Raw genomic sequence first — 25,462 nt, 5'->3', positions numbered from 1 at the left:
AAAATTTTACTCTGTAGCTTATCACACCATTAGGTTTTGTGGCAGGAAGTTCCAGAGTTCTTTGTGTGAAGCAGTTGCTCCTAACACCTCTCTGAATGCTGGTCCTGATTTAAAGTTATGTTCCCTTGTCCTTCTGTATCCCATGAGTAGAAAATGCTTCAGTCTATCTACCCAATCAATTTCTTTGAAAAAATTAAAAAGATAGTGAATAAATAAAGCCCTGGCACAGACTCATGTGGACACCACTATTCATTTCCCTTACAACTGGAGCACCTATCCCATTATCCCTTCTCTGTCTTCTACCACCTAACCAGGTCAATTATTTGTCTTCAATTCCATAGGCTTTAATTTTAGCTATTAGTCTCGTAAACTACATCCTGTTATGATCAGGTTGAGAACAGTAACTTTATGTTTAAAGTAGACAAAAATGAAATCCCAGCTACTTACTAAGATAATAAAGCCACAGGATTCCATGGGTTTAATCAAACAAAACAAACTTAACTATGCAAAGTCAGCAAAGTAAAACAACTACAATATCCATCTTATACTTTAACACTCAGAATTAACATGAGGTAAATATGAATAACAGGCAAGCTGTGGTCAAACACACCACACTGCACCATAAATGGCAGATGCAACCAAGACAGATCCCACAGATTTCTCAGCAATCCACCCAGACTTAAGTGACCATTGAGAGTCACAAAATCTCGTTAAAACTCTGTCTCCGTAACAAGGGTTTTCAACTTTTCACTTTCAAAGATCTTGCCTCTGACTTCCATGCCTCAATAACTGCTCACTTCCTGATAGTTCGATCTCTTCTCCTCAGACTACATTCCACGGGATTCACAAAGCTACACTCCTGCCTCTAATTACCGACATAATTCCAACTTTTTCGCAGACCACTAACTTTGCTAAGTTGGCACTTACCCTAGGTTTCACTGAAATACAGTTTCCCAGCTGCGCCAAACTATAAATGGCTCCCAAGGCTTCTCTGAGCCGTAACTACCTGGCACTGAACCAGTGACCTTCTGCCACCTTCTCAGCTCTGCAGGACTTCTCTGAGCCCTAACTGCCTGGAGCCTGGTAACAGCTCTGTGAGCTCTGAACTACACGAGATCCAAACTTCAACCCTCTCCGAGCAAACACACAAAAAAACGGAAACCAGAGACCACTGGTGTGGTCTTAAGTTCCACCCATCTCCATGAATGCTCTAACTCCCAAAACAAACCTTATTGGCCTTAAATCTTCATGGCCCCAACCTATTAGATGTGACTTTGTAGCGGTTTGTTAAAACTTGCTTGCTAGGCCATTTCAGAGGGCATTTTGAGAGTCAACCACATTGTTGGGGGTCTGGAGTCACGTGTAGGTCAGACCAGGTATGGACAACAGATTTCCTTCCCTAAAGGGCCTTAGTGAACCAGATGGGTTTTTACAGCAATCGACAATGATTTCATGGTCATCAGACTTTTAATACCAGATTTTTATTGAATTCATCTGCCATGGCAGGATTTGAACCCAGGTCCTAGAGCATTACCTGGGTCTCTGGATTACTAGTCCAGTGACAATACCACTATACCATTGCCTCCCTGGTGCACTAATAGACTCCAAGCTATTTTAGCTACATTTATCCTATTTTCTAAAGCTACACCTTAATCTTCCCGGAACTAAGCATTACCTCTAAAATATTAACATGAGCTATTATCTAGATATTCAACATAATCTAAAGGCATTCCTCAGTCTACTCCACGAATTAGTTCCTCAAAAAATGTAATTACTTTATTAAGCATGGCCGAACCTTTACAAATCCACGTTGGCTCTGTCTAATCTGCTCAAATATTTCAAGTGTTCACACATGCAGTCCTTATTTATAGGTTCTAATAATTGGAACCTGCTGATCGGAAAGGTATGCAGTGTTACATCAGGTGTTTATCCGGCAGTCCACTAGTGAATCCTACTTCCTACCTCATAACCCTTGTTTACAACTGCCTGGTCCCATCATCGTCTTCCTTCAGCTGATAGGTTGGGATTGTTGATTATTGATTATTTCTACATGAACAGCTGATATGTTTTGTTTTGCAGGTTACCAAGCAGGTAAAAAGCTCCTTAATGTCTCTACTCCCCTCCCCATTCTTTATCCTTCCCCTTCTGGTAGATACTTAACTACTATTAATCTAATAGCAATGTATAAATGTATGTTAACTCCATCTGCTCAGCTCAAGTATCTCTCCAAGTGCTCAATCATTCTGTCCTTAATTACAGATTCCAATAACTCCCTCACAAGAGACGTTAAACTAACCGGTCTATAATTTCCAGGTTCTCTCTCATCTTTCTTAAATAATTGAATCCAAAATCTGCAAAACAGGTTTTAAAAGCAGCCAAATGAAACCAGCTTGAAAACAAGCACACACTGACGTGCATTAGGACTTTCCTTTTTCGACTTCCTCACGCTTTAAGTTGGGGCAACAGCCAATCTGTAGGCATGAATGAGGAAGAGTTATGGGTAAGGCCAAAAGAAACCAAATAAAGCAGTGTGGAGGTTAAGTGGGTTAGAACCTTGTACATAATTACACTCAAGAGGGAAAAGGTAAAATGGGTTAGGTAGCACGGAACAGAAACATGGGTTAGAGTTCATAGAAGGTGACTGCTGTGAAAGTGCCTTCAGACATTGTATTCTATTAGACATTCATTAGGTAGCATGGAACAGAAACATGGGTTAGAGTTCATAGAAGGTGACTGCTATGAAAATGCCTTCAGAGATTGTATTCTATTAGACAGTCATTGCTGGCCTTGTGTAGAATGCATTGATCTGTGTCACCTAATGAGCCAGTCAAATCAAATCATAATGTTAATGGAGAGAGGAGGGCATTGAAACACAATCTTTTTTTTAGAGAAACACATATTTTAAAAAGTTATGATTAGCACTTCTTACATAAGAACACCATCATGTTTTAAGAGCACGGAGTAGCAAAGAATTTCTCAACATCTGGAAAGTTCACCCTGCAATACCAGAGAAACACAGAGTTTTCCAGTGCAACACCTTTCAACAAAATGATAACCTATAGTCTTTTTTATTCATTCACAGGATGACCATCGCTGGTAAGACTGCATTTATTATCCATCCCTAACTCTCCTTGAGAAGCTATTGGTGAGCCACCTTCTTGAATATAATAGTGGCTTGCAAGGCTATTTCAGAGGGTCAACCACATTGCTATGGGCCTGCGGTCACACATAGGCCAGACCTGGTAAGGATGGCAGTATCGTTAGTTATAAATTGCTGGTCTTCTTAAGGGGGTCTGAACTCTACCCTTTCCCATTCTAAACTTTTAAATCTCAGCATTGACTGTTAACTGATCTACAGAAGACCACTAGATGAGAGGCCGCATGGACTGAGACATATCTGTAGTTTTTAAAATTAACAGTTCAAAGAAACAAACAGAGTAAATTCACTTTTTAATTTTTTCATGGGTGTGAGCATCACTGGCAAGGCCAGTATTTGTTTCCCATCCTTAATTGCCCTTGAGCCACCATCTTCAGATCCTCAATGAAAGAACAAAACAAAACAGATAAAATGTCTTCCATCTCTTCAGGATATCGTAAAGCGTTTCACAATAAATGGGTTCTTTTCTGTAGGCAAATGCCCTGCACACAATTACTTAAAATAACCCTTTTGGCTCATTGGGAATCTACGTCCTTCCCACCTTACCTCAAAAGAGATTTTTTTTTTAAGAAGGTGCCAATAAGTTAGGTATGTTATTAAGTGCGCATTGCATGCTTAAGCACAATAACTATTTGTAGGGGCTTTTCTACTTTAGTCCAAAGTTCTCTGTCTATTAGGAGATGCAATTATAAATGAGCCATGGTTTGGGGTTGATTAAGGTAATTAACTATGGGGAAGTAAACAGGAAGGAACCCGAGTCCCTTTTGCATACCTACAGGCTGCAGAAACAAGCCCAGTGCAGCTAAAGAGATCAGTACAAAGTGAAACAATGCTACAGAAACCTAGAACTTGATGCTAAAATGCAGAAGTAAAAGTGATTTAATTTAGTCTTTTTTGAAAACTGTTGAAACTCTTTGATCAGTAAGTTTATGGCTCATGAATCAAGATGCTCATTTGTATGCAGTTATTGTTCCGTGTGCCTTCATTTCCATGGAATGTTAATCTGCTGACAATTTGCATTGCAAAAAGCTTGAGCCATAAAAGTCACTATCACAGCATTCAGTTTTTTTTCAAAGAGATACACACATTCCCATTGTTTGAGCTAGAGCAGAATTTGCAATTCCTGCACGGGTCCTCAGTACAGTTTGTGTTAAGTGACTGTATGGAGTTTAAACTCTGCTATAGTTCTTCTCTGAACTGCTTTTCCATGAATAGTGCAATTATTAAAGCTCCTGTAGTCATAGGAAGCGTGCTGCATGGAGAATGGGTTATTAAACTGTAACTCAAGACTACTAATACTTTCCTTCCCCCACAGCTTTTCAGAATAAAATTCTATTTCTTCCCTAGTTCTTCCTCGCTACCATTTAAAGATTTCCATCTACCATCCATTCTTAATTAGCACATTCGTTTAGATAATATCACCAACTTTAACACCTATGTGTTCTTTTGTTCTATTGTTGTTGACATCTTTTGATAATCTGCTTCTATCACTGCTTGTTTGTCCCTACAACCACACCAACCCCCTCCACTTCTCTCTCTCTCTCTCTCTCTCCCCGCTACCCCCCCCACCCCCCAACACACCTTAAACCAGCTTATATTTCAACTCTTTCTTGGACTTGAACTCAAGTTCTGTCGAAGGGTCATGAGGACTCGAAACGTCAACTCTTTTCTTCTCCGCCGATGCTGCCAGACCTGCTGAGTTTTTCCAGGTAATTCTGTTTTTGTTTTGGATTTCCAGCATCCGCAGTTTTTTTGTTTTTATTGGTTGAATTCCTGGCTGAGCTATTATCACTATCTATTAAAGGTAGCTGTGGTATTGGGTCATGTGCATTATTGATTACTGCATTCTCCTGGAGCACTTCTTGGTCACCTTCGGAAGTCAGAGAAGTTTCCTAGATTTCTTTTCTCTCTAACTTGGTCTAGGTTTTTTTTAAAATATGTTTTTCTCTTTCCCAGGAGTTTATATAGCTGCTGGTGGATTCAGGGGATAGGGGAGGGAGGAGGAAGTTGATATGAGACAAGATGAATGAACCAGTTGTTTTTTTTTTGATCTGTCATTCTTATATGTTGGTAGTCCTGAAGGTAATTACTCAATCTGGGATATGGTTCCTTTGATATAGTGGTTGGTCTTCCTCTGAGTCTAGCCAGCAAGCTGTCTATTCAAATTCAGGGAGAGGGCGTTATTGCTGAGCTGTTGTTTGCACTTACATCAAGTATTGCAGGATAGCAAGGGGCAGATACTCAGGCTAATGCTTTTTTGCCCCTCCATCGCACCTTGCCCAAGAATGTGGAGGCCAACTTCTGTTCTACTTGGCTGAGATCACCTGACCTAGCACAGTCCAAGAATTAAAGTGGGGTCGTACCACACTGGGTGATACATTTACTTACTGAGCCATTGGGAAGAGCAAGCAGCGCAAAACTAAAAAAATGGTAATGAAATCATCAGGAGATTTCAAGACACTGATTTTAAAAATGAAATATCCTGGCAGAAAAGATTCTACAGGAGATTGGGAGACACAGCAAAAATTCATCCCTAGGAAGAAGAAGCATGCTTAGGGAGGACGAGGCAACCATGGCTGACAAGAGAAGTCAGGGACAGCATAAAAGCCAAAAAGATAGCATACAATGCGGTGAAGAGCAGTGGGAAACCAGGGGATTGGGAAGCCTACAAAGACCAACAGAGGACAACTGAAAAAGAAATAAGGAGGGAGAAGATTAAATATGAGGGTAAACTAGCCAGTTATATTAAAGAAGATTGCAAGAGTTTTTTTTAGATATATAAAGGGTAAGAGAGAGGCAAAAGTGGACATTGGGCCGCTGGAAAATGACACTGGAGAAGTAGTAGTGGGGAACAAAGAAATGGTGGAAGAACTGAATAGGTACTTTGTGTCAGTCTTCACGGTGGAAGACACGAGTAATATCCCCAAAGTTCAAGAGAGTCGGGGGGCAGAGGTGAGTATGGTGGCCATTACCAAGGAGAAGGTGCTAGGAAAACTGAAAGGTCTGAAGGTGGATAAATCACCTGGACCAGACGAATTACACTCCAGAGTTCTGAAGGAGATAGCTGAAGAGATAGTGGAGGCGTTAGTGGTGATCTTTCAGGAATCACTGGAGTGAGGGAGGGTCCTAGAGGACTGGAAAATAGCTAATGTAACCCCCTATTTAAGAAAGGAGTGAGGCAAAAGACGGGAAATTACAGGCCGATTAGCCTGATCTCAGTCGTTGGTAAGATTTTAGAGTCCATTATTAAGGATGAGATTTCAGAATACTTGGAAGTGCATGGTAAAATAGGGCAAAGTCAGCATGGTTTCATCAAGGGGAGGTCATGCCTGACAAATCTGTTAGAATTCTTTGAGGAGGTAACGAGTAGGTTAGACAAAGGAGAGCCAATGGATATTATCTACTTGGATTTCCAGAAGGCCTTTGACAAGATGCCGCACAGGAGGCTGCTCAGTAAGATAAGAGCCTATGGTGTTAGAGACAAGGTACTAGCATGGATAGAAGATTGGCTGTCTGGCAGGAGGCAGAGAGTGGGGATAAGGGGGTTCTTCTCAGAATGGCGGCCGGTGACTAGTGGAGTTCTGCAAGGGTCAGTGTTGGGACCACAACTTTTCACTTTATACATTAATGATCTAAATGAAGGAACTGAGGGCATCCTGGCTAAGTTTGCAGATGATACAAAGATAGATGGAGGGACAGGTAGTATTGAGGAGGCGGGGAGGCTGCAGAAGGATTTGGACATGTTAGGAGAATGGACAAAGAAGTGGCAGATGGAATACAACATGGGGATGTGTGAGGTCATGCACTTTGGTAGGAAGAATAGAGGCATAGACTATTTTCTAAATGGGGAGAGAATTCAGAAATCTGGAGTGCAAAGGGACTTGGGAGTCCTAGTCCAGGATTCTCCTTAAGGTTAACTTGCAGGTTGAGTCGGTAGTTAGGAAGGCAAATGAAGTGTTGGCATTTATTTCGAGAGGACTAGAATATAAAAGCAGGGATGTGCTGCTGAGGCTTTATAAGGCTCTGGTCAGACTACATTTAGAATATTGTGAGCAATTTTGGGCCCCGTATCTCAGGTAGGATGTTCTGGCCCTGGAGAGGGTCCAGAGGAGGTTCACGAGAATGATCCCAGGAATGAAAGGCTTAACATATGAGGAACGTTTGAGGACTATGGGTCTATACTCGATGGAATTTAGAAGGATGAGGGGGGATCTGATTGAAACTTACAGAATACTGAAAGGCCTGGATAGAGTGGACGTGGGAAAGATGTTTCCATTAGTAGGAGAGACTAGGACCTGAGGGCACAGCCTCAGAGTAAAGGGAAGACATTTTAGAACAGAGATGAGGAGAAACTTCTTTAGCCAGAGAGTGGTGAATCTATGGAATTCATTGCCACAGAAGGCTGTGGAGGCCAGGTCATTGAGTGTATTTAAGACCGTGATAGATAGGTTCTTGATTGATAAGGGGATCAAAGGTTACAGGGAGAAGGTGGGAGAATGGGGTTGAGAAACTTATCAGCCATGATTGAATGGCGGAGCAGACTCGATGGGCCGAATGGCCTAATTTCTGCTCCTATGTCTTATGGTCTTATAGCTTTGTATCTCACTTTTAAATGTCACCTTGGCTCAGGTAATAGTTTCCCAGACTGAATCAGAATGTGGTGGCTCAAGCCCCTCTAAGGACTTGGAATGCTTCACTACAGTACTGAGGAAATACCACAGTCCTACATTGTCAGGGGTGTCATCTTTCCGATGAGATGTTAAACTGATGCCCAGTCTGCATAGTCAGATGGACATAAGTGATCTCATGGCACAATTAAAAGAACAGCAGAGAAGTCTCCCAGCGTCCTGGCTAACACTCATCCCTCAACAAACAAATTAGCTGGCCGTTTATTTATTTGTTTCTATGGGACCTTGCTGTGCTTAAAGTAGTTGCCAAGTTTACCTGCTACACTTAGAGTGATTCAGAGTACACTCTAGTTAGATTTAAGCAATTTGACACCTTGTGCTACTCTTTCATCAGGGGATAAATAGCAATCTGTAAAGAAAGTGGTTGTTAACTCTGCTTCACTCTCATTCTTGCTTCCTCAATCTCATTTTCAGTCCTAATGTCATTCCCTCTGGGCTGCTGTCACCCATTCCTCCTAGTTGTATTTTCAAATCTTGTTATTCCCTCCTGCCTGCCTCCCTTATTTCCTCTTACTGGCTCTCTTTTAGCTGCAGTCATGTTACTCTCTCTCTTAGGTACATTTCTGGTTTCTGCTGCTACTTCCCTTCCCTCCTTCCCAACTATAATCCCAGCTCTTGCTCTTTTTCTCTCTCTTTTTGACTTTAGTGCTAATAAATGCCTGACCAGTTGAAATTTCCAGCAACAAAATTGTTTTTTTTTTTAAAAAGTGACTGAACACAGGTGTGGAGTTCAGCATACTAGCTTACTGTAAACAGGTAACACATTCTTTACAGATGTGTGTTATTTGCAGAGCAACAGTGCATGTAATTTAGATGTTCAAGTGTGCCCATTATAGGTAAGCAGATATTAGCTCCAAAAACAGCCCAACAGCTGATCCCACAGACCCAGCAAAGTTCTAGGTTTGGTTCCTGGTCTGTCCCGAGCTAATTGATTTCAGGGATGGTACAATGGCCCTTGGGTTAGGGAAGGAAAATCTGACTAGTGTTCCTGATCTTTATTCTTTGGGTGCACATCTGAGTCGAAAAGTTCAAGTCCCATTCCAGAGACCTGAGCACATAATCCAGGAGGATACTTCAGTACATTACTGAAGGAGTGCTACACTACCATTTTTCACATATGATGTTAAACTGAGATCCTGTCTGCCCTCTGAAACTTGATTTTATTTTATCATTGAAGTCTTGTCCTCGAGAAGGTGCTGGTGAGCTGCCTTCTTGAATACAACTGTCTGGCTTACTAGGTTATTTCAGAGACCAGTTTAGAGTCAACTGTACAGGGCCTTGGTGAGACCACATCTGGAGTACGGTGTACAGTTTTGGTCTCCTTACTAATTTCATTAGCAGTTCAGAGAATGTTCAATTGACTCATTCCTGGGAAGGAGGGCTTATCTTATGAAGAAAGGTTGGACTGGTTAGCCCTGTATCTGTTGGAGTTTAGAAGAATTAGAAATATGATTGAAACATGCATGATCCTGAGGGGACTTGGCAGGCTGGATGTTGAGAGGATGTTTCCCCTTATGGGAGAGACTAGAACTAGGGGGCAGAGTTTAAAAACATGAGGTTTCCCATTTAAGACAGAGAGGAAGAGAATTTTTTTCTCTCAGAGGGTCATTAATCTGTGGAATTCTCTTCCCCAAAGAGCATTGGAGGGTGGGTCATTGAATATATTTAAGGCTGAGTTTGATTGGCTGCCTTGTTAATCAAGAATCTAAAGCTACAGAGGGTAGACAGGAAAGTAGAGGCCACAATCAGATCAGCCATGATCTTATCAAATGGTGGAGCAGGCTCAAGGTGCTAAGTGGCTTACTCGTGCATTTAATTCATATGTTTGTGTAGAACCACATTATTGTGGGTCTGAAGTTACAACTAGGCCAGACCAGGTAATGATGGCAGATTTCCTTTCCTAAAGAATATTAGTGCACCAGATGGGTTTTTACAACAATGTCAATTTCACTATTACTGAGGCTAATTTCTTCTTGTCCCAGATTTAATTAACTGAACGTAAATTTTCCACCTGCCATGGTGGGATTTGAACTCATCTGTCCGGATCATTCGCCGGGTCATGAAAGGTGCTCTATCAATGCAAGTCTTTTTTTTTAATAATCTGTAATGAACCATCAGCCATCAAATGGCCAACTGACATTTAATGTCAAAAGCTCACATTTGAATGATAAATTAGTTGAGTATTGGAAGTTGCATCCATAGAACTGCATCTTGACAAGTAGTTAATACCTTCAGCTGAGGTAAAGATGGATAAAGTTGGCTAATGGGTTTACAGGTACTCACCAAGCCTACACAATTTAATCACCATCACAAAAGGTAAATCACTGAATTTCATCACATCTAAAGCAACAGTAAACACATAATTAAGAAACCCACCTTGCAATATTTCCCTGTAAAGTGTCAGTCCATTTGAAGTTCTGGATGAAACGCAGTTTATTTTCTTGTGTTGTACCATCCAGGGATGATATAAAACCTTGGGAAGGTGAACGGTTAGAAAGAGAGAAGGGTGAGCAAACCATGATATCAATATTGCTTTTCCCATTTTATGTTGTTATTGTGTTGTATTTGAGTTTCTTTTTTTATTATTCATTCATGGGATATAAGCTTCGCTGGCTGGACCAGCATTTATTGCCCATCCCTAGTTGCCCTTGAGAAGGTGGTGGTCAGCTGCCTTCTTAAGCCACTGCAGTCCATGTGGTGTAGGGACACCCACAGTGCTGTTAGGAAGGGAGTTCCAGGATTTTGACCCAGTGACAACGAAGGAATGACGATATATTTCCAAGTCAGGATGGTGAGTGACTTGGAGGGGAACTTCCAGGTGTTGGTGTTCCCATCTATCGGCTGCCCTTGTCCTTCTAGATGGTAGTGGTCGCCAGTTTGGAAGGTGCTGTCTAAGGAGCCTTGGTGAATTCTTGCAGTGCATCTTGTAGATGGTACACACAGTTGCTACTTTGCACCGGTGGTGGAGGGAGTGAACGTTTGTGGATGTGGTGCCAATCAAGCGGGCTGCTTTGTACTGGATAGTGTCAAGTTTCTTGAGTGTTGTGCGAGTTGCACTCATCCAGGCAAGTGGGGAGTATTCCATCACACTCCTGACTTATGCCTTGTAGATGGTGGACAGGCTTTGGGGAGTTACTCCTTGCAGGATTCCTAGCCTCCAACCTGCTCTTGTAGCCACAGTATTTATATGGCTAGTCCAGTTCAGTTTCTGGTCAATAGTAGCCTCAGGATGTTGACAGTGGGAGATTCAGTGATAGTAATGCCATTGAACGTCATTCAGACACTCAAGTTCTTTGTGTGTGTGCAGTTACTAATTGACAGGGTAGGTAGATGTTTGTTCCTGGTCAGTAGGCTCAGGTGGTAGTGGTTTTATTGGGCTTCTGCTGAATCAACACCTGGAAGTGAGGGTAGGGGGTTGGAGGTGGTGAAGAAGTACGATCTGTTAATTTTGACCATTTGGTTTATGGAGGCTTGAATGAGGTCTTTTGGTATTTGTGTAGCTCCAAGAAAATTCTACATTTTTTGTTCTGCTTGGCAGATGTTCTAGTGGAGAACCTATAGAACTCTCCTCCGGGCAAAATTCCCACTTTGCTTAACACATCCCTACAAATCTTTGGTTGACAAACAATGGCTGTGTAAATTCAGAGAATGTGGCCTGGGTTCAACTTATTTTGTTCTTGGGGGTGGATGGCACTGATATAGTGGTATTTATTTTCATTCTTTCATGGGATGTGGATATTGCTGGTAAGGCCATCATTTATTTTCCATCTCTAATTGCCCTTGAGAAGGTAGTGGTGAGCCGCTTTCTTGAACAACTGTGGTGCAGGTGCTTTTAGGAAGGGAGTTCCAGGATTTTGACCCAGTGGCAGGAAAGGAACGGCAATATATTTCCAAGTCAGGATGGCATGTGACTTGGAAGGGAACTTGCGTGTGCTCTCATTCATCTGCTGTCCTCGTCCTTCTAGGTGGTAGAGGTCATGTGTTGGGGAGTTGCTGTTGAAGAAGTTTTGGCAAGATGCTGATACATCTTGTAGATGGTACTATGTGCTGCAACTATGTGCTAACGGCAGAAGAACTGAACAGTTCAAGTGGTGGATGGAGTGCCAATTAAGTGAATGCTTTATCCTGGATGGTGTCGAACTTATTAAGTGTTCTAGGAGCAACACGCATTCAAGCATGTGGAGAGTATTCCAGTTCACTCATGACTTGCGCTTTATAGATGGTGGAATGTCTTTAGGGAAATCAAGACGTGAATCATTACCCATAGAATTCCCAGCCTCTGACTTACTCTTGTAGCCGTTGCATTTATGTGGTTGGTCTAATTAAGACCTGGTCAAGGGAAGGTGGTCAGATTCTCTTGTCAGAGGTGTCATTGCCTGGCACTTGTGTGGCACAAATGTTATTTACCATTTATCAGCCCAAGCTTTAATGTTGTCCATGTTTTGCTGCATGGGCAAAGACCGCTTCATAATCTGAGGTGGAATTTTATGACAATTCATCAATTTTCCGTCAGTTTTACTAGTGGCCACAAATGACAGATTTACTAAATTCAGTTTCCCAACTTGGCACAGCAACATCTGGTCCAGTACCACAACGAGACTAGCTTACCTACTGAGAGCGTTCAAATTAAAACATTTCCATTATGTGCAATTTTATCCCACATAAATTCCACCAATCTTGTTAGACAAGTACTGATGGGACTAGAACACACTTCAGCACATATTCTGGCCTTTCCCCCATCTCAGCCTTTCTACCACACCATTCCATCTGGCCTCCTGCCTACTTGCATTTTTCACCAGCTGTAGGTTTGTTCAGCTCTCAGTCTTGACACATCAAGAAAGTGCACAGCCTGACACCCACAAGAAGCATGGATAAGCATCTCTTTAAATAAGAAATGTATTCAGCCATCACATTTTTCACCATATAAGGGGATTCATGAGAGATAAAATGGAGACAGGGCCTCCTGATGAAGGAAGAAACAACCAACTTACTCAAATTCAGAACAGAATAAACCTGCTCAAATATCATGCATTTTGGAGCCATTATTTCAGTGAAATGATCAGGTCATCTAGGGGCAGTAGATCCAGCATACACCAAAACCTACATTTATATAATGCCTGAAATAAAAGAAAAGGGGCAGGCTGGAAAGTGGAGCTAAAATAACAATCAGATCAGCCATGATTTTTTTATTCATTTACAGGATGTGGGCATCGTTGGCTGGGCCAGCATTTATTGCCCATCCCTTTTTGCCCTTGAGAAGGTGGTGGTGAGCTGCCTTCTTGAACTGCTGCAGGCCCTGTGTTGTAGGTACACCCACAGTGTTGTTAGGAAGGGAGTTCCAGGATTTTAAACCAGTGACAGTGAAGGAACGGTGTTATACTTCCAAGTCAGGATGGTGAGTGACTTGGAGTGGAACTTCGAGGTGGTGGTGTTCCCATCTATCTGCTGCCCTTGTCCTTCTAGACAGTAGTGGTAGTGGGTTTGGAAGGTGCTGCCTAAGGAGCATTGGTCAGTTTCTGCAGTGCATCTTGTAGATGGTATCCAGTGCTGCTACTGTGCATCGGTGATGAGGGAGTGAATGTTTGTGAAAAGGGTGCCAATCAAGCAGGCTGCTTTGTCCTGGGCGGTGTCAAGCTTCTTGAGTGTTGTTGGAGATGCACTCATCCAGGCAAGTGGAGAGTATTACAGCACACTCCTGACTTGTGCCTTGTAGATGGTGGACAGGCTTTGGGGAGTCAGGAGATGAGTTACTCACCACAGAATTCCTAGCCTCTGACCTGCTGTTGTAGCCGAAGTATTTATATGCTTGGGCCAGTTCAGTTTCTGGTCAATGGTATCCCCCAAGGTGTTGATAGTGGGGATTCAGCGATGGTAATGCCATTGAATGTCAAGGGGCGACAGTTTTTGAAGATGGTCATTTCCTGGCACTTGAGTAGCGTGAATGTTACTTGCCACTTGTCAGAACAAGCCTGGATATTATCCACATCTTGCTGCATTTGGACATGGGCTGCTTCAGTATCTGAGGAGTCGAGAATTGTGCTGAACATTGTGCAATCATCAGCAAATCACTTCTGACCTTCTGATGGAATGGCAAAGAAGATCGAAGGGGCCAAATGGCCTACTCCTGCTATTTATTATGGTGTTAAAAAGACTTTCACTTATATCTCGCCTTTCACGACTTCTTGGCATCCAAATGCACTGCATAGCCAGTGTATTCACTGTTGCAACGCAAGAAATGTGGCAGTCAATTTGTACACAAAAGCTCCCACAAACAGATGGGATAAATATTATCCAGGACACCAAGGATAACTCCTCAGGTTTATCTGCTTAGAAAGTGTCATGGGATCCTTTACATCCACCTGAGAGAGCAGACAGGGCCTCAGTTCAATGTTACATCCAATGGACAGCACCCCTAACAGTGCAGCACTCCCTAAGTCCTGCACTGGAGTGTCAGCTTATATTTTCATGCTGAAGTGTGGGACTGGAATCCATAACCTGTACTTCAAGGTCCCAAGGTGCTTCACAGAATATTATCAAGTAAAATTTGACACCGAGCCACATAAGGAGATATTAGGAAAGATGACCAAAAGCACAAAGAGGCACATTTTAAGAACCACCTTAAATGGACAGAGAAAGAGAGATAAAAACAAAAAAATAAAAACAAAAAAACTGCGGATGCTGGAAATCCAGCAGAGATGTTTGAGGAGGGAATTTCAGCAATTAGGCTCCAGGCTGTTGAAGGCACAGCTGCCAATGAATAAGTAATGAAAAAAAATCAGGGTTACATCGGAGACAAGGATTGGAGGAGGTCAGAGATCTTGGAGGGTCGTAGAGTTGGAGGAGGTTCCAGAGGTAGGGAACAGCCAGCCAATATACATTGATAATCACTGGCAGTTGACATGATGCACCTAACACTTTCTATGTGACGTACTGGGAATTTCTCGTACCCTTTGTGGACTACTAACTAGGCAGTTTAAGCATTGAAATTTTTGTAGTTTCACAGCATACAATAGTTAACCCACACCTTCAGATCTGAGAATAAGAGTTGTTCAATCGAAAAACAAAACTGATTTATAGTTCTTCAATCTCCCACATACATGCATAATCTCACTTTTGCAAGATTAAGTCTAGGCTAGATAATGGGATGAAAGTCTTTCTTTCTTGGATGCCTGTAGGAATAAGAATGGTACATTCTTCCATCCAATTCCCAGTGGATGCAGAAATCCCCATGATTTGCTACAGGTTACAAGAATGTTGGCACTAAACTGGCAATTTTACCAAGAGGCATTTAGTTCATTTAGCAATTCCCAAAATTTCCTATTCGTTAGTTGCTCCTCTTTGGTCTGGTCCTTTCCTCACAGCCAATTCAAAGTTTTCCTAAGAATAAGCTACAGAAGTGCACATGGCAACAAAATGCAAAAAACAGCATGGGGAAAATAGCAAGCTTGTAGAAATGGATTTGGGGAGCTGGTGGGTTGGTATGGAAAAACAGGCATTAGAGACAAAAAAAAATCAAGGCCAGTGACTGCAGTTAGAAATAGGAGCAGGAATAAGCCATGCAAGCTCTTAAGCCTGTTCCACCGCTTAAGATGATAATGGCTGATTTTCAACCTCAATTCCACTTTCCCACCTAATCCCCATATTTGCTGAAAAAAAAATGTCGAAGCTTTTTGTCTTGCACTCATCAGGACACTTTGCAAGAATACCAATATAAGGGGAAATAAAACAATTTATACTGTCTGAGTATTCCTCTCCTCCCTGGTATAAAATTTAGCATAAATAATGTTGGCAACAGATTTTTGACAATTCTCTTTAATTACATGTCTACCTTGTAAAAGAGAAAAATAAGCATCCACTGCATTTTTCATCATGTCCATGTTACAATTCACATCTGTAAACAACTCCAGAAGTTTCAGCCTTGTGCTTCTCAAGTCACTGAAAGACAAAAAAATTATATTACTAACAGGCTATTTCTGTGATTACTAACCTTGCATAAACGTGGAATATTACTATACAGCACACTTCTATATGGCTTAGATTTAAAACATTACCATAAATTACCAGCCCTTGACCCCACTGTCCTTGCGAATTACCACCCCACCTTCTGTCCTTCATGTGAAGTGTTAACTCTATTGCTCTCTCCACAGATGCTGCCAGACCAGTAGGTGTTTTTGTAGCTTTTTCTGTTTTTTATTTCAGATTTCCAGCGTCCGTAGTATTTCCTTTCATTTCAATTTCATGAATGATCCCTTTTCATTTTTCCTCCCCCCCAAAACTGGTCACCTCCCACCTTATTTAACTTAAAGTAAGGGTTTTTTTCCAACCAGAGGCATGGCAGGGCAGCTCAGTCCCGTTTTATCTACCGTCTGCAATGTGTGGGAAGTCCTAGATGCTCCTTGTGCTCTGACCAACCACATGTGCAGGAAGTACCACCAGCTGCAGCTACTTGAGCTCTGAATTTCAGAGCTTCAGCAGCAGCTGGAGGCACTGAGGTGCATCCGTGAGGCTGAGAGTTTAGCGGATAGCACGTTTTTAGACATGGTCACCCCACAGCTTACGGAAGTGCAGACAGAGAGGGAATGGGTGACCATCAGTCAGAAGAAAGGTGTCAGACCGGTAGTCAGGAAATCCCCAGGGTGCACTTGAGAACTGTTTTTCTGTGTTGGAAAACGGTGAGTGATGGTTCCTCTGGGGAGAGCAGCCATGCTCATAGCACTGTGAGTGGCTCAGCTGCACAGTGGGAGAGAGGAAAAAGAGGGGAAGGGCAATAGGTAGGAGACTCAATAGTAAGGTGTTTCTGTGGCCATAGACGTGACTCCAGGATGGCATGTTGCCTTCCTGGTGCCAGGGTCAAGGATGTCACGGAATGGCTGCAGGGCATTATAAAGGGGGAGGACAAACATGCAGAGATTGTGGTATATACTGGTGCCAACGACATAGATAGAAAGAGGGATGAGGTCTTGCAAGCAGAATTTAGGGAGCTAGGAAGCAGATTAAAAAACAGAGCTTCAAAGGTAGTAATCTCTGGATTACTTCCGATGCCTCGCGCTAATGAGTACAGAAATAGGAGGTTAGTCCAGATGAAAGCAAGGCTGGGGAGATGGTGCAGGAGGGAGGGCTTTAGAATTCTGGGGCATTGGGACTATTTCTGGGGGGCGGTGGGACCTGTACAAGGTGGATGGGTTGCACCAGAACTGAATGGGACCAACATCCATGTGGGAAGGTTTGCTAGTGCTGTTGGGGAGGGTTTAAACTAACTTGGCAGGGGGATGGGATCCTGAAAGGAGGTTCAGCAGGGGGAGATGCAAAGCCAAAATTAGAAGAGAGAGCAAGTAATTCACGAAGGCACAGAAGTTATAGGCCAGTTAAGGCACAAGGGAGTTTGGCAAGGTTGGATGGTATTTATTTTAATGCAAGGGGTCCGACAAATAAGGCATATGTGTTCAGGGCACAAATTAGCACACGGAAGTATGATGTCATTGCTGTCACAGAGACATGGTTGAGGGAGGGGCAGGATTGGCAGCACAATATTGCAGGATATAGGGTCTTCAGGCGAGACAGGGAAGGAGGTAAAAGAGGAGGGGGTATCAAACTATTGATCAAGGAAGGAATCAATTACAGTAGTAAGGAGAGATGACATCTTAGAATGCTCCTCAAATGAAACCATATCGGTAAAACTGAAAAACAAAAAAGGAGCAATCACATTGCTGGGAGTGTACTATAGGCCCCCAAACAGAGAGAAATAGAAGAGCAGATATGTAGGCAAATTTCAGAGAAGTGTTAAAATAATAGGGTAGTAATGGTGAGGGATTTCAACTTCCCCAACATTAACTGGGTTAGTCATAGTGTAATTGGTTTAGACGGAACGGAATTCTTAAAATGTTTCCAGGAGAGCTTTTTAAGCCAGTACCTAGAAAGTCTTATAAGAAAGTTATAGTTATAAGGTCCTGGACTTAATTTAAGAGAATGACGCCGGGCAAGTGGTAGAGGTATCAGTGGGGGAGCATTTTGCAGATAATGATCATAATTCCGTTAGATTCAAGATTGTAATGGAAAAGGACAAGGATGGGCCAGAAATCAGAGTTCTAAGTTGGGGAAAGGCCGATTTTAATAAGATCAGATATGATTTGGCCAGAGTCGACTGGGAGCAGCTAAATTTAGGTAAATCTGCGTCAGAGCAGTGGGACTCATTCAAGAAGGAAATAGGGAGAGTACAGGGCCAACATATTCCAGTAAAGACAAGGGTGGGACCAACAAATCCAGGGAACCCTGGATTCAAGGGATTTCCAGGATTGGATAAAGAGAAAAAGGGAAGCTTATGGCAGATACCAAGGGCTCAAAACAGTGGAAGCCCGAGAGGAGTATAGAATGTATACTGGGGAAACTTAAACAGGAAATTATGAGAGCAAAAAGGGGTCATGAAAAAACATTGGCAGGTAAAATAAAGGAAAATCCAAAGTTATTTTACAAGTACATTAAGAGTAAGAGGATAACTAGGGAAAGAGTAGGGCCCATTAAGGACCATAATGGTAATTTGTGTGTAGAGCCGGAAGACGTAGGTAGGGCTCTAAATGAATACTTTGTGTCAGTGTTCACAAATGAGAGGGACGACATGGATATGGAAATCAGGCAGAAGGACTGTGATATAACTAAAGAAATTAGCATAGAAAGGGAGGAGGTTCTCAGTGGACTGGCAGGCTTAAAAGTAGATAAATCTCCAGGTCTGGATGAAATGTATCCCAGGCTGTTGAGTGAGGTAAGGGAGGAGATAGCAGGGGTGCTGGCAATAATTTTCAATACCTCTCTGGTCATAGGAGAGCTGCCAGAGGACTGGAGGACAGCCAATGTGGTACCGTTATTCAAGAAGGGAGGAAGGGGGATAAACCAGGGAACTATAGGCCAGTCAGTCTAACCTCAGTGGTGTGGAAACTATTGGAAGCAATTCTGAGGGACAGAATTAGTCTACATTTGGTGAGGCAGGGGTTAATCAAGGACAGTCAGCATGGTTTTGTTAAGGGGAGGTCATATCTGACTAATTTGATTGAATTTTTCGAAGAGTTGAACAGGTGTGTAGATGAGGGCAATGCATTTGACATAATCTACTTGGACTTCAGCAAGGCATTTGATAAGGCCTCACATGGGAGACTGATAATGAAGGTAAGAGCCCATGGGATCCAAGGCAATTTGGCAAATTACATCCAGAATTGGCTGAGTGGCAGGAAGCAGAGGGTAATGGTCGAGGGGTGTTTTTGTGACTGGATGCCTGTGTCCAGTGGGGTTCCACAGGGATCGGTGTTGGGTCCTTTGCTGTTTGTGGTGTATATAAACGATTTAGACTTGAATGTAGGAGGGTTGATCTGTAAGTTCGCGGATGACATGAAAATTGATGGGGTGAGAAATAGTGAGGAGGATAGCCTTAGATTACAGGAGGATATAGACGGGCTGAGCAGTGGCAAATGGAATTTAATCCGGATAAGTGTAAGGTGATGCACTTGGGAAGGACAAACAAGGCATGGGAATACACAATGAATGGTGGGACCCTGGGAAGTACCAAGGATCAGAGGGACCTTGGTGTACATGTCCACCGGTCTCTTAAGGTAGTGGGACAGGTAGAAAAGGTGGTTAAGAAGGCACATGGGATGCTTGCCTTTATTAGCCGAGGCATAGAATATAAGAGCAGGGAGGTTATACTGGAACTGTATAAAACTGGTTAGGCCACAGCTAGAGTATTGCGTGCAGTTCTGGAATCCGCTTTATAGGAAGGAAGGATGTGATTGCGCTAGAGAGAGTGCAGAGGAGATTTACCAGGATGTTGCCTGGGCTGGAGAGTTTTAGTTATGAGGAAAGATTGGATAGACTGGGGTTATTTTCCCTGGAGCAGAGGAGATTGAGGGGGAACATGATTGAGGTGTATAAAATAATGATTGGCATAGATAGGGTAGACAGGAAGGCACTTTTCCCCTTGGTGGAGGCATCAATAACCAGGGAGTATAGATTTAAAGTAAGGGGCAGGAGGTTTTGAGGGGACGTGAGGAAGAGGGCAGTAGGGATCTGGAACTCACAGCCTGAAAGGATGGTAGAGGCAGAAACCCTCGTAACATTTAAGAAGTATTTGAATGTGAACTTGCGATGCCATGGCATACAAGGCTATTGGTCTAGTGCTGGAAAATAGGATTAGAATAGTTAAGTACTTGTTTGACCGGCGCAGACACGATGGGCTGAAGGGCCTTTTTCTGTGCTGTAGACCTCTTTGACTACATTCAGTTTGCGGGAGAGAGGAGTAGGTCTGAGACTATGCTTTTAAAGTTAAATAAGGGCAATGAGGGAACAAAAGCAGAGCTAGCTAAAGCAAATTGGCAAATTAGCTTAAGGGATAGCTCAACAGAGGTGCAGTCGCAAACATTTAAAGGGACATTTCAGAATACACAGAATAAATACATTCCAACATGAAAAGAAGAGTCCAAGGGATGAACACGCCATCCGCGGTTAATTAGAAAGGTTAAAGATAGCATCAAACTTAAAGAAAAAGTATATAATTGTACAAAGATAGGGGCTAGGCCAGAAGATGGGACACGATATAAGGTACAGCAAAGGGTAACTAAAAGATTAATAAAGAGGGAAAAATTAGAGTATGAGAGAAAGCTTGCCAGAAATATAAAAACAGATAAGAAGAGTACTTTAAAAAGAAACAAGTTAACAAGGTGAGCATTGGTCCTATAGAAAGTGAGTCTGGAGAATTGATAATGGAAAACAAGGAAATGGCAGATGAATTGAACAGGTATTTTGCATCAGTCACCACTATAAAGTATACGAGTAACATCCCAGAAGCGGCTATAAATCAGGAAATGGAAGGGAGGGAAGAACTCAGGAAAATGACAATCACCGGGGAAGTGGTATTGAGTAAATTGTTGAAGCTGTAGGTTGATAAGTGCCTGGGTCCTGATGGACTTCACCCTAAGGTCTTGAAAGAAGTGGCTTGTGAGATAGTTGATCCATTGGTTTTAATTTTCTGAAACTCCCTAGATTTGGGGAAGGTCCCGTTAGATTGGAAGATAGCAAATGTAACTCCATTATTCAAGAAGGGGGGCGGGGGGGACAGACAGAAAGTGGGAAACTGCAGGCTAATTAGCTTAACATCTCTCATAGGGAAAATGTTATTATTAAAGTTATTATTAAAGAAGCTATTGCAGGGCACTTAGGTAAATTCAAGGTAGCGTCAACATGGTTTTTGTGAAAGGGAAATCATGTTTAACCAATTTATTGGAGTTTTTTGAGGAAGTAACATGTGCTGTGGATAAAGGGATAGATTTCCAAAAGGCGTTTGATAAAGTGTCACATCACAGGTTATTGTGGAAAATAAAAGCTCATGGTGTAGGGGAGTAACATATTGGCATGGATAGAAGATTGACTGGCTAATAGGAAGCAGAGTAGGCATAAATGGGTCTTTTTCAGGTTAACAAGATGTAACAAGTGGTGTGCCACAGGGATCAGTGCTGGGACCTCAACTGTTTACATAAATGACTTGGATGAAGGGATGGATGCCAAATTTGATGATGACACAAAGATAGGTAGGAAAGTAAGTTGTGACGAGGACATAAGGAGGCTACAAGCAGATATGGATAGGTTAAGTGAGTGGGCAAAGATCTGGCAAATGGAGTATAATGTGGGAAAATGTGAAATTGTCCATTTTGGCAAGAAGAATAAAAGAGAGGCATATTACCTAAATGGTGAGGAATTGCAGAGCTTGGAGATGCAGAGGGATCTACGTGTCTTAATACATGAATCGCAAAAGACTGGTATGCAGGTACGGTAAGTAATTAGGAAAGCTAATAGAATGTTATCATTTATTACGAGGGGAATTGAATAGAAAAGTAGGGAGGTTATGCTTCAGTCGTACAGCGCACAAGTGAGACCACATTTAGAGTACTGTGTACAGTATTCGTCCCCTTATTTAAGGAAGGATGTAAATGCATTGGATGCAGTTCAGAGAAGGTTTACCAGGAAAGATTGGACAGGCTGGGCTTGTATTCATTGGTGTTTAGAAGAGTAAGAGGTGACTTGACTGAAACATAAGATCCTGAGGGGTCTTGACAGGGTGGATGTGGAGAGGATGTTTCCTCTTGTGGGAAAATCTAGAACCAGGTGTCACTGTTTTAAAAAGAAGGGGTCGTCCATTTAAAACAGAGATGAAGCAAAAGTTTTCTCTCAGATGGTTGTGTCTTTGGAACTCTCTTCCTGAAAAGGTGGTGGAAGCAGAGTCTGAGTATTTTTAAGGCAGAGGTGGATACATTCTTGGCAAGCAAGGGGGGTGATAGGTTTTTGGGGGTAGGCGGGATGCAGATTTGAGGCTATCAGATCAGCCATGATCTTATTAAATGGCGGAACAGGCTTGAGGGCTGAATGGCCTACTCCGGCTCATTGTTTGTATGTTCATTCAACTGAGGCCCCACCTGCTTTCTGAATTGGATGTAAAAGATCTGATGGTATGATTTTGAAGAAAAGTAGGATACCTGTGGGATCCAGGTCAATTATTATCATCAAAGCAACATCACTGAAAAAATAATCTGGTCATTTTCACTTTGTTGTTTGCAAATTGGTGCTGCATTTTCTACACTACAACAATGACTACACTTCAAAGTACTTTATTGGCTGTAAAACACTTTGGGACATTATGAGGTTGTGAGAAACATTATATAAATGCAAGCCTTCCTTTTCTTTTATATGTAAAGCAGTGCAACTGATGCAAGGTGAAACCAGAGGTGAATTTAAGAAGCTTGAGAACCATGCAGCCTCCAAAGACTCTCCACCCTACGAGGACCCTTAATTAAACAATGACTTTGGTAGGTTCTGCATGCAATTACCTGTAGGCAGAGACAACACCATGAACAGTGGTGGAGCAGTTCTCAGCAGCAGTACTTTAAGAAATGTGATGGAATACTAACTGCTCAGTTAGATGGATGAAAATGCAGCAAGTCCTGGGCAACATTCAGGCTAGGGCTGACAAGTGGCAAGTAACATTCATACCACAAAAGTGTCAGGCAATGACCATCTCCAACAAGAGAGAATCTAACCATTGCTCTCTTGATATTCAATGGCATTACCATCGCTGAGTCCCCCACTATCAACACCCTGGGGGTTACCATTGACCAGAAACTGAACTGGACTAGCCATATAAATACTGTGGGTACAAGAGCAGGTCAGAGGCTAGAAATCCTGCAGCGAGTCACTCACCTCCTGACTCCCCAAAGCCTGTCCGTCATCTACAAGGCACAGTTCAGGAGTGTGGTGGAATACTCTCCACTTGCTTGGATGAGTGCGGCTCCCACAACACTCAAGAAGCTTGACACCATCCAGGACAAAGTAGCCCACTTGATTGGCACCCCATCCACCACTGACACAAAGGGAAGCAGTGTGTACCATCTACAAGATGTACTGCGATATCTCACCATGGCTTCTTCAACAGCAGCTTCCAAACCTGTGACTTCTATCACCTAGAAAGACAAGTGCAGCAGACACATGGGAACACCACCACCTGCAAGTTCCCCTCCAAGCCACTCACCATCCTGACTTGGAACTATATCACCGTTCCTTCACTGTTGCTGGGTCAAAATCCTGGAACTCCCTTCCTAATAGCAATGTGGGTGCACCTACGTCACAGGGACTGCAGCAGGTCAAGAAGGCAGCTCACCACCACCTTCTCAAGGGCAATTAAAAATGGACAATCAATTCTGGCCTTGCCAGCACTGCCCACATCCCGTAAGTGAATTTAAAAAAAAACTGTTACATCACTTAAGGTGGGCACCATCAAGGCCATTTACTGTAATTGCAGAATGTACTGTTTACAGGATGTACTGCATCAACTCGCCAAAGTTATTCTGACAGCTCATTCCCAGCCCTATGTCCTCTATTACAGAGGCCAAGTGCAGCAAGTATTAGGAAGTCCTTCACTTCCAAGTCACACAGGATCCTGACTTGCACATATATCACAATTCCTCTATCATTACTGGGTGAGAACCCATAAATCCCTACTTAACATCGTCACCACAAGGCTGAAGCAGCTCAAGGAAGAAACCAACAACCACCATCTCAGGAATAATGACAGACAATAAATGTGACCTTGCCAGCACTGCCCATATGCAAAAATACTCCCCATTCAGGTGATCAAAATTTCCTGTGTTACTATTGGAATGTGTAACTGCTCCTTCCTCCAATACCATTTCACCATCTCTCTGCAGCTAAGCTTATAAAACAACATGATGCATCAATTTAGCTAGAATACCATCCCAAGATAACTTTTCCATTTGGTTGACAGGCATCACTGGCAAAGCTGACATTTATTGCAAATCTCCAGTCCTCCTCGAAAGGTGGTGATGAACCTTCTTGACATTAGTGAAGAACAGAGGGCATTTAAGAGTCAAGGGAATGGAGTCCATAGAAGGCAGGATGGGTAAGGGCACATTTATTTTCCTAAAGACCATTAGTGAACCAGTTAAGTTTTAACAACTGACTGATGATCTTTCTTGTAGAACTTCCAGACCAAAAAAAAGCAGTGGTGACATGAGGAAAAACTTGCCCACACAGCGAGGATCTGGAATACAGAGAGTGTGGGTGGAGGCAGGGCCAACTGAGGCTTTTCAAAAGGGAAGTGGATTATCTGAGAAGAAAAAAAAAATCTGCAGGGTTTACGGGGAAAAGGCAGGGAAGTGGGAGACGAGGTGCTGGAACAGACACGACTGGCCTCCTTCCTGCGCTATAATTGTCTCCCCTCACCGTGGGCTTGGTGTCAAATCCGTCAGTAAACAAGGAATTGGTGAAGGGAGCTGTGACTTTTTATTATTGAGTGTTTTATAAGTGAATTGCACCCAGCTGGTCCTGTCTGATGGGGAGAGGGATGAGACAGGTCGACAAGGGGCAGGGCAGACTTTGCTTTGGGAGGGGGGGGGGGGTCAGTGGAAAAGCCTTGTAGATTTAAAGGGCCTGGCTTGATTTTTTTTTCAAACCTTACTTGCAGATCTTGGCCGCGGCGTTGTTGGTGGCAACTCCGTAGAGATTGAAAGAAACCGGGGCCGTCGCTTTTAACGGGTTTCGATGAAACCAGTGCGTCATTGTGCTTTGCCCACTCGTTGAATAAAGAAGCCGCCTTTAATAAACCGGCGGGGTGGCCGCACAGCTGATAAGAAAGATCCGCGCGTCCACCACTCGCGTGCCCCTCCTCCCTGCGGCGCTCCGGTACATCCGGAAATCACAAACAGCTCGCGGCACGCTGCGCGCTGACGTCAGCCGCACCACGCCGCTCTCCCGCACGTCACATCCTATTGGTCGGCAGCCGAATGTACCGCGCACGCCAGTTTACTTTGAGTTATTTTGGGTTTTTTTAAAAATCCACCTCCCGCCGCCGCCGCCCGATGATTTCTCCGGAGTCCTTCAACGTTGCTTCTGTTTTCCAAAAAGAAAAGCGTTAATCACCGTGTGCCATTGCCTGACTGTGTCTCCTACGCCCCTCTTTCATCTTGGGAAGACGTCATTTCGGCATTCAGCATTCTCATTGGTCGAAGCGCCCGATACGGGCGCGCGACCTCGCGGGCTCGCCTTCTCTTGTTTACGGTTACCTCATCTC

The 25,462-nt window shown here is 43.0% G+C and overlaps 1 protein-coding gene across 2 annotated transcripts in view; it reads right to left on the bottom strand.

Annotated features, from left to right (window-relative positions):
• brox (BRO1 domain and CAAX motif containing) overlaps nucleotides 1–25,445 on the bottom strand; it is a 47,607-nt gene extending 22,162 nt beyond the window's left edge. Inside the window, exons 1-3 of one of the 2 annotated variants that reach the window (XM_041188052.1) lie at nucleotides 25,312–25,445; nucleotides 15,674–15,780; nucleotides 10,222–10,318 (exon numbers count right to left, since the gene is read on the bottom strand). In XM_041188052.1, coding sequence (XP_041043986.1) covers nucleotides 10,222–10,318; nucleotides 15,674–15,722 — 146 coding nt within the window. In that variant the 5' untranslated portion in view covers nucleotides 15,723–15,780; nucleotides 25,312–25,445. Of the gene's footprint in view, nucleotides 1–10,221; nucleotides 10,319–15,673; nucleotides 15,781–24,850; nucleotides 25,273–25,311 lie in introns of those variants that run through there. The other variant, XM_041188051.1, reaches the window with a different exon arrangement.
• Between the last annotated feature and the right edge of the window lie 17 nt (nucleotides 25,446–25,462).

Source organism: Carcharodon carcharias, chromosome 5 (assembly GCF_017639515.1).
Source record: "Carcharodon carcharias isolate sCarCar2 chromosome 5, sCarCar2.pri, whole genome shotgun sequence".
NCBI classification, from domain to species: domain Eukaryota; kingdom Metazoa; phylum Chordata; class Chondrichthyes; order Lamniformes; family Lamnidae; genus Carcharodon; species Carcharodon carcharias.
This window is presented reverse-complemented; position numbering and strand designations above follow the sequence as displayed.